The sequence below is a fragment of the Spodoptera frugiperda genome, chromosome 2 (assembly GCF_023101765.2).
Source record: "Spodoptera frugiperda isolate SF20-4 chromosome 2, AGI-APGP_CSIRO_Sfru_2.0, whole genome shotgun sequence".
In the NCBI taxonomy this organism is placed as follows: domain Eukaryota; kingdom Metazoa; phylum Arthropoda; class Insecta; order Lepidoptera; family Noctuidae; genus Spodoptera; species Spodoptera frugiperda.
Window position 1 is genome coordinate 9,643,380 of NC_064213.1, and position 17,658 is coordinate 9,661,037.

A 17,658-nucleotide genomic window follows, 5' to 3' on the forward strand; every position below is an offset into this window, starting at 1 on the left:
AAATACCAATCGCTACTTGCCAAAACACCTAGTCTCAAAAAAAAAACTAAGATTAATATTATTGTGTGGATTCTTCTATAGTAAAAAACATGCGAGATCCATGTTATCGGTTACGATGGCTAATTCAAAAATCGAGGTTCCTTATTCATTAGTTTCTGACAACCCACATGAGTTATGTGATAACAGTCATTAGGAAGCAGTAAAAAAAATAATTTCTTCATCATTAAAATTTTCCACATTTATGGCTTCATAAAAAAATAGGTAACAGAGAAACCTTAAGAAACAGCATTGACAATGCCATATCGCTTTCCTATTAAGGAAAAACTATTCTGTATCTGTATTGTAAGGTTACAAAGGAAATATGGTGGCATCTGATTAACGAGCTCACTTTTAAAGACATTTCCTGTAATATCTTCGCCTTAAGGTTGACTTTTGTATAAATTAGGCAAAGACCATGAATTTGCCGACATTCAAGTTAGGTACTGAGTGCATTTAAATGAGTATAAAAGATAAATGGCTTTTGAAAATATTGAGGTGCAATTTTGTAGATTAGCACCTATTCAAAAGTCAGAGTCAAAATTATTTATTTCAAATAGACCAGGAAAGCACTTTTGAACGTCAAAGCAAATATAATAATATTAATAACGTCTGTCTGTCGGTCAGTCCTCGTGTGAAGTTATTTGCTCGTTCCAAAGATTCCTATGGAGAAGAACGAGCAAGAAACTCCTAATTCGCTTAATAACTCATTGACCGATCTCTGTTTAAGATCTCTACATTAAGATAGATTCATTTTTTGAAATTAGTTGTATGGAGTTTCTATTAAAAACTTGGATCGATCCAGATATTTGGAATAAGATCGGCTATTTATTTCAAGGTTGTGCAAGGTTGCAACTATTAACAATAGCTGGGGAGCTATTGTTAATAGTGTCGCATTAGGTTTCACCTGTAATCATAATGTTAATACATATAAAAATAAATATAGGTTTGATGTGATAATCGGCACTGCATCTAGAAAACAACAGAAATCATACAATTTCATTTTCTGCATAAGATTATGATCTTGGCAATTTTATAATGACGCGTCTAAACGTGCCTTCAAGTAACACGCAAAAACTTACTTTTTGCCCTTTATTTGTTTGTTAGACAATACCTTATACCGACCTTGTGGTTAGCATTTTATTGGTGTAGGTAGCACAAACACGAAATCATAAAATTTTAATAAGTTTTCGATTAATTAGAAAAACTTAAAGTTGAAAATGAATTAATCTGATAATTTGATATAGCTTGACTACTTCAGAAACAAACATTCTGCGTGCAGAATTCTTTTTTAGATAAATAAAAAAAATACTCACGTGCCCACGATTAGATACTACAACAGGAGATGGGTAATTATATACCTAATTGTGTTTAGGCATTGTTTTTCCTGTATGTTATTACACAGTTTAAAGTAGGTATGATGTACTTACGTGTGGAAATGAATTCCTTGACAACTTTGGTTGAAAGTTTTACTAAAAACAAAATCAAAATAATTTGAGATAAAGGAGTCCGCACCTCTGGATTAGGCATCAGCCCTACTGGGCCCCATCTGTGGTGGTCTGTTGGCTCTTTGAGGCGCGCGCCGAAGGCAACGCGCCGTACCACGGGGTCTGGTTCTGGTCGGGAGGCGAGCCCTTGCTCGTCGTAAAGTCGTGACCCAAAAAAAAAAAAAGAGGCATCCGCTCTTGGGCCCCATCTGTGGTGGTCCGATGGATCTTTGTACGCGCGATCCCGCGCCGTACCACGGGGTCTGGTTCTGGTCGGGAGGCGAGCTACCCTTGCTCGCCGTCCGCAGACGCGCTAGAATACCTACTAATCAACTGGCTATGTTTGAATAAAAAATCTTCAATGTTTTACCTTTACCAACCTGAGACCTTCTGTTTCAAAATCCTATTGTACTGATGGAACAGTTAATGACTAGGCATTTTATATAAGATTCGTTTGAAAACCCGCAGATATTTGTGTTCATAAGAAAAAAATGTTATAACATAACTCGGATGGTTAAGACGGTGAATGAAAAACAATGTTTTGATTTGATTGACTTGGTATTACAACCGTTGCTGGTACATGTTTGATGTTATGAAACGATAAACTGGAAACTTATTATATTTGTGGGGCCATAGAAAAGGCGAGCAAGATTTTTTTGTGGTTGGATAATCATCCATTGATTTCTCCCGCCTTGGGTGCGGTGAGAGGGAGTGTCAGACTCTTACTGACTAAAAACCACCCCGTTCCTACTCCTGCTTTTCGAGCCGGAACCCCGGTAAACCCGCTAGGTAGGCCGCAGCTCCGAAAGGCGAGCATACTTGAAGAGTGATGAGAAACTATATAATTGTTATGTACTATTTTTTTTCTCTTGGTAATAAAAGTCCCATTGTATTAAATTAAGTAGGTTTATGCCCATCATTTAATTAGACATTAAGGTTCTTTAAACAAAAAGTATTTTTCCTAACAAACGGTTAAAAGTTGTTGGTATAAAAGTAGGTAGTAGGTACGAGTAGGTGTAGAGTTTTTTAATAGGTGTTATAAATTATTGCCACGAGTAACGATAATAATTGCTGCAATTAAATCTAGAGTGATATTAATTACGCACGTTATTGCATCCAACGACAGATCACTTTGTTATCACTTAGAATGGATTTTTAATAAAAAAAGGAGATTGCGATTTCTTTTTAATTTTCTCTTCATTTATGACACGCAAAGTATTCTTGCTAAGGCTACTGTCTAGACCTTGAGATGAAAATGTTATGAAACCTAGTTCTGTTTAGATGTTGCAAATTAGAAATGTCTGTTTGTTAGTTTTATTTTTATTTTAAAATCGTTGCCCCACCATTAGGATTTTCCCCTGTGTCGTGGGTGCGTTTACAAATATACAAGTTCACATATACATGACACCCATGCCTGAAGCAACAATTTGTAGATCACATAAAGAGTTGTTCCGTGCGGGAATCGCTACATGTTGCACGGCAGCCAGTTGCCCAGCCACCGCGTTAACTGTGTAGTCATTATATCTGATAAAAATCGCTGCCTTCGTGGCCTGACCCACAGTTAAATTAAACAATAACTTTTGATTAAATCTTATAATCAGCGGGTAATTCCGTACTATGATGGGATTTGGATACAATTGCAAATATTAGCCGGATTTTGAGATTAAAAATCAAATAAAAAATTGGGGCTTCTTTGTACACAAGGCCGTTTGTAGATATAGTTATGATGATGCGCATGCGTTGATTCAGTTTACAGTCAGTGAATCTCTTGGACGGACGCAGGACATGTATAAGAACAAGTTTAATTTACGTAAAAATAATTATTAAATAAAATAAATATAATTAAAATAAGTGAATTGCTTTTTAAGTTAAACAATTTTGATGGAATTTGGACGTTAGATGAATTTGATTGTCGCATATTTTTTTTAATGTAGGTAAATGTAAATAAAGATTGTAATTAAACGTGTAAGCCATAAATATTGTTTAACTTTAGAACTATTTTTTTATTGTTTCAGATACGAAATTAACAGAAGAAAGTGTTGTGTTAAAAGAAAAAGAGGAACAAAACAATGTCTTGACATCAAGGATAAAATTTAACAACCAAAAACACAAGATTAGTTTAATATCAAAAACTAGTTCATTTGATTAGGTTTATAAAAGTGTTGTGTGAAAATGTCTGAAGAAAAATCTCCGGTGCCGGCGGATAATCTGAAACCTGGTGAAACATGGAGGATCATGAAGAATGTGGTCGTCATCAGTCTGGCTTTCATGGTGCATTTTACAGCATACAGCGTGAGTTTATTTGTTTTGTTATTAACTAAGTTTCCACTCGCGGCTTCGCCCATGTTATGGTACGCACACTTAATAGTTTAGTCATAAAAAAATAATAAAAGTTAGTGTTGAAAAGGAACTGGGAAGTTTTCCAGTTTTTCAGAGTTTGGAAAATCGGCGATCTGGGGCCTTAGTCTGCTATTACAATTGTGTCAGAATGAACTATGTAGGTTGTATAGCTCCGTCCCTCTTGCACTGCTCAATGATCGACCATTCTGACACAATTGTAATAGCAGACTAAGGCCCCTGAAAGATGTGATTTTTGTTAGGATTTAAAAAAAAACCTTAATAAAAAAATCATCACATTTAATATTTTGGTAAAAAAATTGTTTATTTCGGATTTCGTATCATAGTAAGTACATATTTTAATCTGAAATTCAAGGCTGAAGCCTCTGTATTCAGTATTGTTGTTGATCGCGACGAATCTGTCAACTATAGGCATTTAGTAAAAATATATCTATTTATTTTGAGCCTATTTAGATTTTGAATAACTTGTCAAGACTGGTCTTGATTGTATTGAAGGTCAGAATATCTAAAACAGGTTAAGATAACAAATCGAGTGGTTTATCTAAAAATATAAAAATGTCGATTGTTTTTTTTTTAATCTTTTTCGATACATCTTTTATTTTATCTAGTATTTTCTAACCTACATAAGAAATCTAACTTCTTGGTCGCTTGTGCGATTGCCCGACAAGAGGTCTCGGGTTCGATTCCCGGGTCGGGCAAAGTATTATTGGATTTACTAGCGTGGAGCCTGGAATTGTGCCTAGTAAATGGGAATAGGGTCACCCCCTATTACATGGGATTTATAACACAAATGATGAAAAGTGGGTGTAGATTGTACAGCGGCATTACAAGGTGCAATGTGCACCTCTGCCTACTCCCACGGGGATAAAAGGCGTGACGTTGACGATTGACTTAAAATTTCGGAAAACCGAAATTCTCAATACCCTTGCGCGGTAGTCGCTCTCGGGGTCACTCGGCCACCTAAGTAATACCTATGTTCATAGGTATGACTTAGGTTCCAGGGTATTTACAGTGACGTAAGTAGGTACCAATACCAACAAGTTTCGGTATTCAAACCTACTTTCTTAGTCATTTCCAAGTTATTACTAAATTGAGGTAAATACATACGGATTTTCCTCTAGGTACATGCCGTAGTGCAGTTATCAAAAGGTTATTTGATTTTATATTACTGTAAATGAGCAAGCTGTTTGAAGTAATTTCCTAAGATTTGCTTAAAATTAGTAAGAATCTTGTCATACTATGATATCAATCTCTTATTTCAATAGAAGTCACAGTGATTTATAAAGGTGCATCAGTGATTTATAAAGGTTTTCAAGGGTAAACTTATACATCACCTCACACAATTACTACAACTTATTAAAAAAAACAGTGCATGAAAACCATAGACGGAGAGAGACTAAACAAAAGTATGATTTTTGTTAAGTATTCATTTAGAGTCTAGGTTGTCTAGATTCTAGACAATAGTAGCAATTGGCATTCCATAGTCTCTGATTGCTCCATGGGTAACAGGCGTGAGGTTATGTATGTATTGATTTACACAACATGGCAATTTGGGCTATATATAAATTGGTCAACGACTACCAATGCGTATTATTATAAGTAGGTAAAACACGTGTAGATTCAAGTATATAATTTACATAATGTATAGACGAGTATTAAATTTTGTATAAAAAACCTCCTATATAAATATAAATCGTGACAAAACCTTTGATTAGAGTGATGCTACATTTAGAAGAGTTTCCGGAAGCGTCAAGATCGACTGGTACCTATTTAGTCGGTGAATAGATTTTTTCAATCCTTGGCAACTCTTTAGTCGTAGTTTTTATATTATCTGATCTGCTCTGGTCTGTGGAGACCTTTACCATGACGCTATGGTATAATTATTTAGGTGTCAACTGTATTTTTTTGTTATGGTGTTATTTTTAATATTCCTTCGATATTGTTTGTGTTATTTTGTTCACCACCTTCTTTTGTTTAACAAAATAACAGTATGTTAACAAGATACTTTGACTTTCTAAAGATGCCAGATGTTGAAGTCATATTTGAAGTTTTCGAAGCACGGAAAACACTAAATTTCCAAAACTCGGTCCGGTTAGATAATCCCAAGACAAACGATGACAAATCCAAAACGATATCACTGTCTCATTACAATGTTGCAATTTCGGGGAAACCAGGACGTGTCATTTAATAAGAAAGGAAAACAAAATAAAATAAGAAACATAACTGACTTTTACAGGGTGCAGCTAACCTTCAAAGCTCTATAAACGCGGAGGCGGGACTGGGCACCGCGTCACTAGCTGCGGTCTACGCTGGCCTCATTTTCTCAAATATCTTCCTTCCTGTTGTAGTCATAAAGTAAGTTTTTCCTAAACAAATGATATAGTCATTTGACACAGTTTTCGTGAGAGGGGTTTCCCTTTTCATGCTCATAAGGTAATGAATGGATGAAATGTAGATGATGGGTTTTGGATGACGAATGAATCTTCTATTCGTTCGTTGGATGATGTATGAGTGATGGTTGTATATGGATGAATGAATGAATGATTAGAGTATAAATCTATTCATTTATCAAGTCATATGAATGAATGGATGGAAGATGGATGTACAGTGGATGGATGACCCTTCAACAATGTAGGGAAGATGTAATACTCATTTAACCTCTTTTCATTCCAGATGGCTGGGCACAAAATGGGCGATTTCCCTGTCGTTCATCACATACATGCCGTACATAGCTGCCCAGCTGTACCCTACCTTCTACACCATGATCCCTGCGGGCCTGATCGTGGGTCTGGGAGGCGGGCCGCTCTGGTGCGCCAAGTGTACATACTTGTCGGTGGTGAGTTATTTTTCTTAGGATACCTTTATACTTGTTCAGGATAGGGCCCTTCACGATCGACTTCTGCGTAACGTGTAGCGGTGTTGATTCCCGCACGGAAATACTATTTGTTTGATTCATAAATATTTTCAATATTGCGTATAAAACTGTATGCATAAAACGCACCCACATTGAACCAAATTCTTAATTTGTCTCCAAAGGTCAAGGTTATTTGGTCTCCATGCAGGGGTCAAAAATCTTGAACAATTTATTTTTGGATTTGCTTTCTATCTGAAAAGAGTAAAAAGAGACTGTCTTTTTTTCTATTATTTTCACAAAACAATCACTCCATATATTTATTTTCCAGGTATCTGAAGCCCACAGCAAGTTATCCAACATATCAGCCGAGGCCCTGCTGGTCCGGTTCCTTGGCTTGTTCTTCATGATCTTCCAAATGAACCAAGTTTGGGGCAATCTCATCTCTTCACTTGGTTAGTAAGGTTTCATTAATTAGTTTAATATTGATGTTGGTACTGCTACTTAAGCCGTCACGCTAGAAAAGGCTTGGTGCTTGGATTAAATTACAGACTAGTCTGTATCATAGTCGGTAATACGTAGTTTAGTATTTGTATTCATTTGTTAGTATTCGTAGGTACATACGTGTATAATATACACATGCATTATGAAATGATTGCTTCTTACTGGGGATTCTTAGATTATTTTCATTAATTTCATTAGAATTCAAGCAAGGAGTAAACAAATTCAATTCTATTTTAAATTTTCAATATCCTTACCCCTCATGAGATTTGTCTGGTTTTTTCTCAAACAGGATAGGGTTGGTCCAATCAGGCTCGGTATCTCGCTTTTAACCAGAAGAGCTTAGGTACGTTTTTAGTTCCGAGCTTGTAGTAAGAAGTACTGCTATTATTTTTCCAGTGCTATCTTCTGGAGACAATGCAGCAGCAGTAACAGCAGTGAATGAGTCGATGATACCTGTACTCTGTGGAGCCAACTTCTTGCCCAGCGCTGATGCTGGAGAGGCTCTGCCAACGCAGCCACCAGAGAAGATTCAGATGATCTCAGGTAAAATACAAGTAGAATTAAGTACTTGCAGATTTTTATATATGGTTGGCCATTTAAAACGTCTTTATAATATGTGGTCATGTACGTAAGTCATGATTTACTTTTCAGGATAAAATAATAAAACAATTTTACACAGTCATACCGCATTATTGTTTTGCATAAGTCAAAGAACCTCTTTAGTTCCAACATTTTAAAAGTAATATGGTTGCTCATCAGCAAAATAACGGAAGTATTAAGAGATCTTAACGTAAAGTAACCTTATGAAAATCAGTCTTAACAGGCTAAAAATAGAACTCAATTTGTTTCTCTAATACTTGTACATTGTTTCAAAACACGGCTAGTACTTTTCTTTGTCATGGAAAATGTGAACATTGAAGTAGCGATTGGTGTAGTGTATGTAGTTGTAGCATATTGAGGAAATATGAATATTCATACATTAGTCATGCTCAATAGTAAAGATTGTGAAAACAATGGCTTCATGGTTTCTTTAAACACATTCTGTCTTATACAACTCTGAGTTTTCTTTATTTATTTCTTACTAGCTGACTCAGCAAACTTCGTACTGTCTCAAACATTATTTTCTGACCTTCCCTGGACTTCAATACCAACTACAGATAATTCAATACCAAAATTTGCTAAATCAGTCCAGCTTTTCTCGAGTTTTAGCGACACTAACGAACAGTAATTGATTTTGTATATAGAATACCAAGATACAAATACGTTATTATTATAATATTTTACTACGTGTTTTCAGGAATATATCTCGCATGTATGGCCGGGGCGGCGCTAATTGTAGCTGTAGGCGTCGACACTATGAAAAGGTGAGCGTAAAGTCATTTTTCTAGTTTATTTTCTAAAGTACAGGAATTGAACCTTCCTTTTGCCCTTGAAAATAACGCCCTTCCCCTCTCTAACTAATTTTAAAATTTGCTGTACCCAATAGGGTCCGTAAATATGACATACCACCATTATCATCATATCATATCATCCATAATGTACATGTACATTATGGATGCAATAAATACTTCAAGATTTGAATACGAAACCCGAAACTTGAACTACTTGAAAAACGCTAGTGCTGGGTCAACGAGGCAGTTTTTAAATCATACTTGTTTCCTGAAAATGTACTCAATTTTACGTTACTCTTGCTACAGGTACGACTCCGGTCGTTCAGGCTCTGGTGGTGGACTATCAGGCATGGCTCTCCTGGCTGTGACCTTGAAGCTGATGGCGGAGCCCACGCAGCTACTGCTCGTCATCATCAACATCTTCATTGGACTGCAGCAGGCTTTCTTTGGAGCCGATTTTACTGCTGTAAGTTTATTTGTAATCTCATATTTTTTAAAGAATATGGCATTCCTTACCGGAGTCTGTGCTTCCTACAAAATACTACTTGGGTGTCTTCAAGCCCCGAGTGAACAGGTTGCTCTTAGGTAGGCGTGCTCCATCGTCGGCCACATCATAGCTTACTACCAGGCAAGATGGCCAAGCGCCTTCCTATTAAGTTAAAAAAAATGAAAGAAAAGGCAGTGCGGAAGGCGTAGTGGATATTTTTGTGAGCCTTTTGTAGTTCTATTTAACAAATCTTTGTCGGTATATGAGACACAATAAAAAACATATTGGGTCTCGCTTAGATCTGCGTTTCGAAATTAAGAAAAAAGAAGCGTTAAGAATGAAGGGCGTATCGAGAATCTGTTAAAGCATTATAAAATCTTTCTTACACAAGGCGATACTCATTATAAATAAAGATGCCTTAAAACCAAAGCGTATAATAATTATAAGGGAACTTGAAACGAATTAAACGAACCTGACATACACAATAGTCTTCTTCTGCCGAGATCATCCACTGTGACTGTGAAGTGCAAACTTTTTTGCGTCCTTTTCCTTTCATCCATTCTCCACGTTTTTTATCTCTTTTATTCGTGTTTTCTATGATGTTAATTGACATCAGAGCGCTGAACGCGGTCTTGTTTCGATTTCCTTAAACTTAAAGTACTTTTTTTTTTTTTTTGAGCGGGAATTTATCCAATGTCTTCTCTCGTCTTGGGCGAGGCGAGAGGGAGTGTCAGACTCTTACTGACTAAAAACCACCCCGTTCCTACTCCTGCTTTTCGAACCAGAGCCCCGGTAAACCCGCTAGGTAGTTCGCAGCTCTGGATCAGAAACGTAAAGTACTGGCGTGGCATTACCTAGGCATATTTCATTCATACAATTTGCTATGTATTTGTTTGCAGGCGTTCGTGTCGTGTGCTGTCGGTACTGGCTCAGTTGGCTTCGTTATGATGACCTACGGGTTAGCAGACGCTATTGGATGCGTACTAACTGGATATGTTGCTAAGGTAGAAGACTTTGACTTTGTATGCAATAAAGTCTATTCTAGTTTTAACAATAACGATATCAAAAACACCGTTGCACCAAGCTAGACCGAAATCAAGATTCTTTTGCGATTTTCTAAACTGAAAGCTCTAAACTAATTTTAACTTACATAATTTAACTAAATAAGTGTAGACGACTCTGTATAAACTCTCCTTAACTGTAAAACTTTATCAATTTTGTATTAATTTGCGAAAAAAAAATTTTTTTTTGTAATGGAATGTAAAATCTATTATAAAGATATTTTACAGATTGGGGAAGCTTAAAGATAAGACCAGAGCTTGTATAATATTATATTGGCTCGCATCTCACTACATTCCATTATTTCCAATCAATAAATTTACCATTCTCTACAGCTAACTGGTCGTCTGCCTTTGATATGCGGCGCGACGATAGCCCACGCCGCGTTGTTCACGGCGGTGCTGACGTGGCGACCTCACCCTGGCCAGGAGTACGTGCTCTACGTCATTGCTGTGCTCTGGGGGGTCTGTGACTCTATATGGATTGTGCAGATTAATGGTGGGTTTACTATAAACGTATTAAACTATGTCGTCACACACAGATCATACTTTAAAGACGCCCCGTTGCCACGTGTTAGAAAGACAAATAAACTTTCACATTTAAGTATAAAATATACGTATCACATCATTGTTTATTTATTGTCAATTTTTTAAGTCAAACTTGACAGTGATATTCATTATGAAACATGGTTGGGTTAAGGACTTAGTTGGTTTACATCGTGTCGTAAAAGTCAAGATGCATGTCTAAGACAAATGCCCAGTTTAAAAATTGTCAATAAATAACATTTTAATATTTTGGTTGATTTTACTTTCGGTCGTTACAAACAATTCGAATAACTGCCAAAATATGAGAGTAATTTTATAGTAGTATGTATGTACTGAAAATTACAATTCTTTTTTTATTTCCAGCATACTACGGCATCCTATTCCCAGGGAGAGAAGAGGCAGCCTTCTCTAACTTCAGGCTATGGGAGTCCGTAGGTTACATCATTGCCTACGTCATATCGCCATACCTAAGGACTAGTGCCAAGACCTACCTGATCTTCGGCATGATGATCATCGGCGTAGCTTGCTACTTCGTCGTGGAATACCAACAACATATAAAGAAGAGACAATTAGAGAATAAGAAGAAGGATCTGTGTTACATTACTAATGCTAAAGGTTGTGATAATATCGCTTTTCATACTATTGAGTAAGGTTTGTTTTTACATATAGTTTTACCTCAGGAACGTAATTGTCTAATAGTAATGTATACGTTTATGAAACATCGTGGCTGTAATTGTTTATAGGATACATATTTGTTACCACCTGGTTACAATGAATTGTTGTTAATCAATTGTTCCAGCATTTTAGTGGCATTTAATTTAATAATGGTTCTAAAAAGGTTCTAAATAGAGCATTTTCATGAAATGAACATGTTTGCATGAAATCTGCTAGATGTGGGTTGTTGTTACATTTAATAAATGGTTAATATGTGCTGTGCACCTCAGCTGAATCTTTTCGCTGAAGAAAAGACGTGATGTTATGTTTTGATGAATTAATTTTTTTTTTTTTGTAAAAAACGTCTCTGTACGTGTGGGATGTAAAGAATGAACTTATTTTACCATTAGCTCGTAGGATCGTTCATAATCGCACGACATTATGTCGTAACGATACTCCATTTCATCTGGTCAAGCTACAGTTTCCTTGCCAAATGAAATCGAGTATGAAAATTATGAATTGTTTGAATTAAGAATTAAGGTTTTATGTTGGACCTCCTACACAGCCGAAATTACTTCTAATTATTTTTGTGTTTGATAGTCCATTTATCAAGGAAGGTTATAGGAAATCAAACAAAACGCTACGATCAATAGGTGCCAAGCAGTGTGTGAAAATGTATGGGAGTAGCTAGTTTTAACATTAACTGAAAATATGGTTTACTCACGTAGTGAGTAATGGAGAAAAGCTTTATCAGTTTCGAGTATCAGTCTGTTGCAGCAGACAGAAGGCTGCGCACGTTTGCTCATAATGTAGAGTTCCTCTGTGACTCGAAACTAGTAGAGCTTTTCGCTATACGCGAGTAAACCGTGATTTTTAGTTAATTTAGTATGTCTCACGATAGTTATTACAAAAATATGGTTTTATCATTCTCATTAAAATAAAATACCTCCACCAGAAACCATTCAGTACATGGTTTTTTAACATAATGATTGAAATAGAGATGTAAGCAAATCGTAAGACATTTTATTGTAAATAATTTATAATGTTGTATGTGAATTAAGTAAACCCGAATATTGAATGTGATAACTTTATTAATTAAATTTTTTGATTGAAGTAGTGATATACATAAGTGACATTAAATAAGAGTATTAAATAAGATACATATATGTGATTGTAAATAAAATAAATTGATTTTTAGTAATGTTTGTTATTGATTATTTACTTCCTACCTAAGTATAATATAACCTATCATCTTCGTCAACCCGTTTTCAGTAAAAGATTCTTTCACAATGTCGGAGTATTATTTTTTTATACTCACCGACGAATAACTTTATGGTTTTTTCGTACATAACATTATTTACCTAATTTTTTTATACAAATGACATCGATTTTTAAATTCCAGGTTTAACATCATGTTAAATAAAATTAGTCTACAGTTTATTCAGAACAATATAAACTTCTAAAGAGTACGTACTTGAAATGATAAATATCTGCCATTAAAAATGCTTTAAGTTATCAATCAGGAGTGAACTATGAGGCTGTGGCCAGTCATAAAACTACAGATTTTTCACCACAGTAAACTACTATAGAATGATTAAATAGGTAGTTTTAGTATGCATATACTACTACATAATATTTATATAAAGTGGGTACATAGTATCTCCGATTTTATGTAGGCGCACTAAACTCATTAAGTATTAAAATAAAAAAGCGTGTTTCCATTGTCTAACGAGGTTTTAATACGTAACGATACGATACCATAGAGTCGAGTCATTAGAGAAGTCTGTTAGGAAATATGAAAAACATTTGATTTTAATAATTACTTATAGTTTGGCTTCTGTAGCTATGCTTGTTGTTATATCAAATTTGTATTAGCTGTTTTTCTCCAGAATATTAATTAAATAAATAAATAAAGTATACCTAATTTGTAAAAGTAGATATTGATAATCATTGACTTGTCATTATTCCACTGTTGGGTTGTTTAATAAATCCTAATAAATATGTTGGGGTTTTAAAGAATATTACCTACGATTTTTTCTAAACCTAGGAATGCTTAACCTGACACGGGAATCGAACCTGAGACTCCTTGCTTGACAGTCGGCAACAGCGGCGGCGTTTGTGACCACTCAACCAATGAGGCAATTATTAATCAAAAATAAAAAAATGTAAGTACGTCAATCATCATCATATTTTATAACATACAAAATTAAGCCTTATTCAACAATGGAAACAAGGCGTCGAATCCTTCGTACAGCTATTGCACAGGCCACAGGCTCTCTAGTTCCATTTACTTAGTTAGGCACCCATTATCTAGTGGTTCGGACACATTGTACGGTCACCCACGCGTTCACAACTCGAAACAATAGCTGGCCGCAAATAAAATTATAATACAGGCTGAATGAAGTTTTTTTTTATCTATGGTCTTCACTTTAGGCGGGAATTGTTTTTGGAGTGAAAATTAAAAAGTGATGTAGTATTTTTGCGCGCATTTAATAATTATGAAATTAATAGTTTTAAAAAGTTATTAATTTTTAGGTATAATTAATTGTTCCAAAGTGAATCCTATCGCAGTTACATACGACGAATTTTCATTTCTGTGAAGGTGAGTTTATGTTTGTCAATTTTATTTAAACTTTATAATTTTTACGAAAATATTTCACTTTATTGTGAATGGAGTTTAGAGAAAAAATATTTGATTGATAAAAAAATATTTGTAGATTTGTCAAAATGTGGTTCTATTAAGGTAATTGGACTATTTTTTATATATATTAATTTTAGATACACGTGCGCCAATTTTTTTGATAGGCATAATTGCTGTAATTAACTAATTACTGAAAAAATAGAGGTAAAACCTGGCGTCGTTGACAAAATATTTATCCGTTTAATATATAGAATTAACATTGTTAAAACTACTACAATAAGATTAATCGACAATCAAAACTAATATAACAATCAGTTTTGTTAATTAGTCGTAACATTGATAACGTACTTTAATTACTGATGCCTCCTACCTAGTACTTTATGTAAGTAGGTATTTTATGATATCAAAGTTAAAATATGTTCATGTTAGTTATAATATTTATTTAAAAACGTAATTGTCCGTCAGTTTATCCGTCAGTGAATGATTTACCTACATATTAGCTTTGGGGTCTCAGGATCGATTTTCGGGGATTTCTTTAACGACTGTTGATGAAACGTAAGAAGTATGTAAGATTTGCAGCAATTGGCGTTTCATTGTCTCTGCCTACCCCCATGGGAAATGGACGAGAGGTTGTGTATGTATGTATGAAATCTTTGATGCTCATCTTCCTACAACTGCTACGTAAGATTCATAACATAACTAGTAAAAAGTTACCTCGGCAGTCTTGCGGATTGCAAACTGTTCAGGGTGAGATTAATCGAAATGTCACACAGATTATATCATTCAATTGTCAAATGATTGTCTGTATATTTTGTTTTGTTTTGAGTCGTGGAATACATTACAATTTGAATTTAACGTGGAGGGCATTGACTAGATTTTGACCTTTCTTTTATTTAGCGGCCTAAGCACAATTGTTAAACGATTACCTAATTGTTTTATTGCTATAATTTTATTACCGTATAACTTTCTTGAGACATACTAAATTAATTATACTATGTTATCGGCTTACACACGTGTAACTGTTTGAGCTTCTAGCATGGCTTGAAACTAGTCGAGTTCCTCGTCAAACAGTTACTTGAGTAAGCCGACAACAATATAATTAATTTGTTTTAATGCTCTTGAATTCTATCTCCATTGACGAATTTCCCTGTAATGTTTACTTTTTACGACTTTTCTGGATAAAAACACCATTAGTTTATTTCTTAACAGTTAGATATATCTAGTCCAGGACATATATAGTTTTAAAAAATATTGCTGCATAGTCATGCATAAACCGGAACTAATTGTAAAACTATAAACCTGTTGGGTTTATTGTGATTTGTGTTTACATTAAAAGTCACTAGATACTTAATACAGTCATTATCGTTCATGTTTATTTCAGTTAGCATTGATGTATGTAAGTTAATCGAGGGCTTAGTACGAGTTTGTTTTATGTTTAACGAGATCGAAACGTTACCGTGTGAGGTGCACTGATTGGTCTGCTCCAATGAACCAACCAATCAGAGAACTAAACATAGCAACGTTTAAAACAAACTCCTATTAGGCCATTATAGTTCTATTATTTTACATGTCTCTTTGAATTTGACGTTGTAATAATATCAAGCCTTAGTTATTTACAACAAGTTGTAGGGATTACAATTATATAACTAGTAGTTAATTGATAGGATCTAGATTTCATCAATGCTTGGAACATAAATAAAACTTCAAGTATTTAGGTGTACCTACACTATAATACATTTTCTTTAATCAATTCATACAATATTACATAATTAAAATCAGTCCAAGGCATAAAAACTAGACTATGTTAACAGTCTCATGTAATTCAAGTCTATGTTTTGATAGAGGCCACGGTAGGTACTTACATACGCACATGTAATTACAGGATAAATAGATTTTTTTGTCACACAATGAATGATATAGTAATTTAACAATTTTAGTGTCGGTGTAATTGAGATCGTGATATTGGTACTAGGGCTATAATGATTCTGACAGTCAAGGATGGGCGCTCTATATTTTGACACCTACCTGGCGTATAATTTATTGCATTAAGTATGCCATTGTCCTGTAATTATGTCAAAATTAGAGCAAGGTTTTTAGAAATGTGTGTAACATGTAAATCGTACAGTTTGTATGTTTGAATATGACTTCTTTATATATTTTATGCAATTTATATGCAAATTACACCACAAATGGTGAAAAATGGGTGTACATTGTATACATACATACGTAATGTGCATTACTAATGTCCCTTCGGGGTTAATAGGTGTGACGTTTGGATTCGATTGATTTTATATAAGATTCAGTAAACAAATTTCACAGTAAAATTATGGTAAATAACAATTACTTGTCATAGTTTTATGTAAATGAATGTGAGAAATTGTTATATAATATGTATATCACTTTCAAGGTTGGTATAATAAAATGTAAAATAAAAAATCATGTACTGACTGGGTAATTAATTAATTTGGTTTCGTTTGAAGGTGACACATTCGCTGGTGTAACAAGCGTTCATTTTTTTTTACATAGTTTGCAAAAACCCATAGGACAAAAAACATTTTTTGTCATCATGGTTTTAATTGGGGCAGCTGAGTCACTGTGTGCTGATATTTGTATTTTAATTATAGCAAACTTCTTACTTTTTAAACGGTTTAATTTAGCTTGACCTGTTTGATTGTTTAGATCAATTTTAGTAATTAGCATTTAAACCTTCTTGATGTCTGATCAATCTGATATTTGGTACACAGTCAGTTAATCTTGATGACAATACAATATAAAACACATTATTTTTTTTATTTATTACTTGTATACAAATATGTGTATCATTTAATTGTGTTCAAATTCAAAATTAGAGCAATAAAGTGTAAATTTATGTTTGAATTTTATAAAAAAAGTAGTATTAAACGAAAATTTTCCTCTTGCGTAGTATGCCTTAGAACGTGTAAATATCTTTTTATTTCATGGGTTAAGAGAGTTTTGCTAATTGACAGGTCGGGGCCACACACAATGAGTGCGCTTTAATAATTAGCGAATACGTACCTAACAACGGCTGCTTGGGAAAAGCTTGTTGTGTTAATTAAGAGGTTTTTAGAAGAAATTGAAAATGAAACTCTATTACTTAAGGTAACTCTTACATGAAATACGACAATGGTATTTAAAAAGAAATTCTAATTGGCAAGAAATATTTTTTACAACTATGTGATATAATGCATAAGCTCGCTTGACAAGAAACACAATCGTGTTAAAATTACTACGTAATATCCGCCCAGTACGGAATCCATAGAACTTATCGAGTCACTAAGTAGTACTTAATACAAAGTGTACGGTATATTATTTACAGTACCTACATATCTAACAGTACCGCAACAGAATTACCAATTGAAATCGAATCAATCTTAACTAATCAATGCAGTGTTCGTAATTGATAGTATTCTGTCCTAAGTATATTGAAATAAACATATGATTGCAATTGCAAGGTCTATAAAAACTACTTATAGCAATAAGTCAGACAGTGTTGTATAGTGACATAATAATTATGGGATGTACGGAATGTCGTGGTGGCCCGAAGGTTCAAGACCCGCTTCTACCGGTACTTGTTCGAAACCTAGCAACGCCAAAGTACTAATGTGACTTTTTCCGAGTTAAATT

The 17,658-nt window shown here is 34.5% G+C and overlaps 1 protein-coding gene across 1 annotated transcript; it reads left to right on the forward strand.

Moving 5' to 3' along the window:
- The first annotated feature begins 3,565 nt into the window (after window positions 1–3,565).
- On the forward strand, window positions 3,566–11,515 carry LOC118269417 (UNC93-like protein). Its single transcript, XM_035584524.2, has 10 exons — window positions 3,566–3,815; window positions 6,118–6,236; window positions 6,555–6,717; window positions 7,064–7,187; window positions 7,633–7,779; window positions 8,534–8,600; window positions 8,934–9,093; window positions 10,014–10,118; window positions 10,509–10,671; window positions 11,082–11,515. The coding sequence occupies exons 1-10, from the start codon at window positions 3,696–3,698 to the stop codon at window positions 11,366–11,368; spliced, it is 1,455 nt and encodes a 484-aa protein (XP_035440417.2). The 5' UTR covers window positions 3,566–3,695; the 3' UTR covers window positions 11,369–11,515.
- The last annotated feature ends 6,143 nt before the right edge of the window (window positions 11,516–17,658 follow it).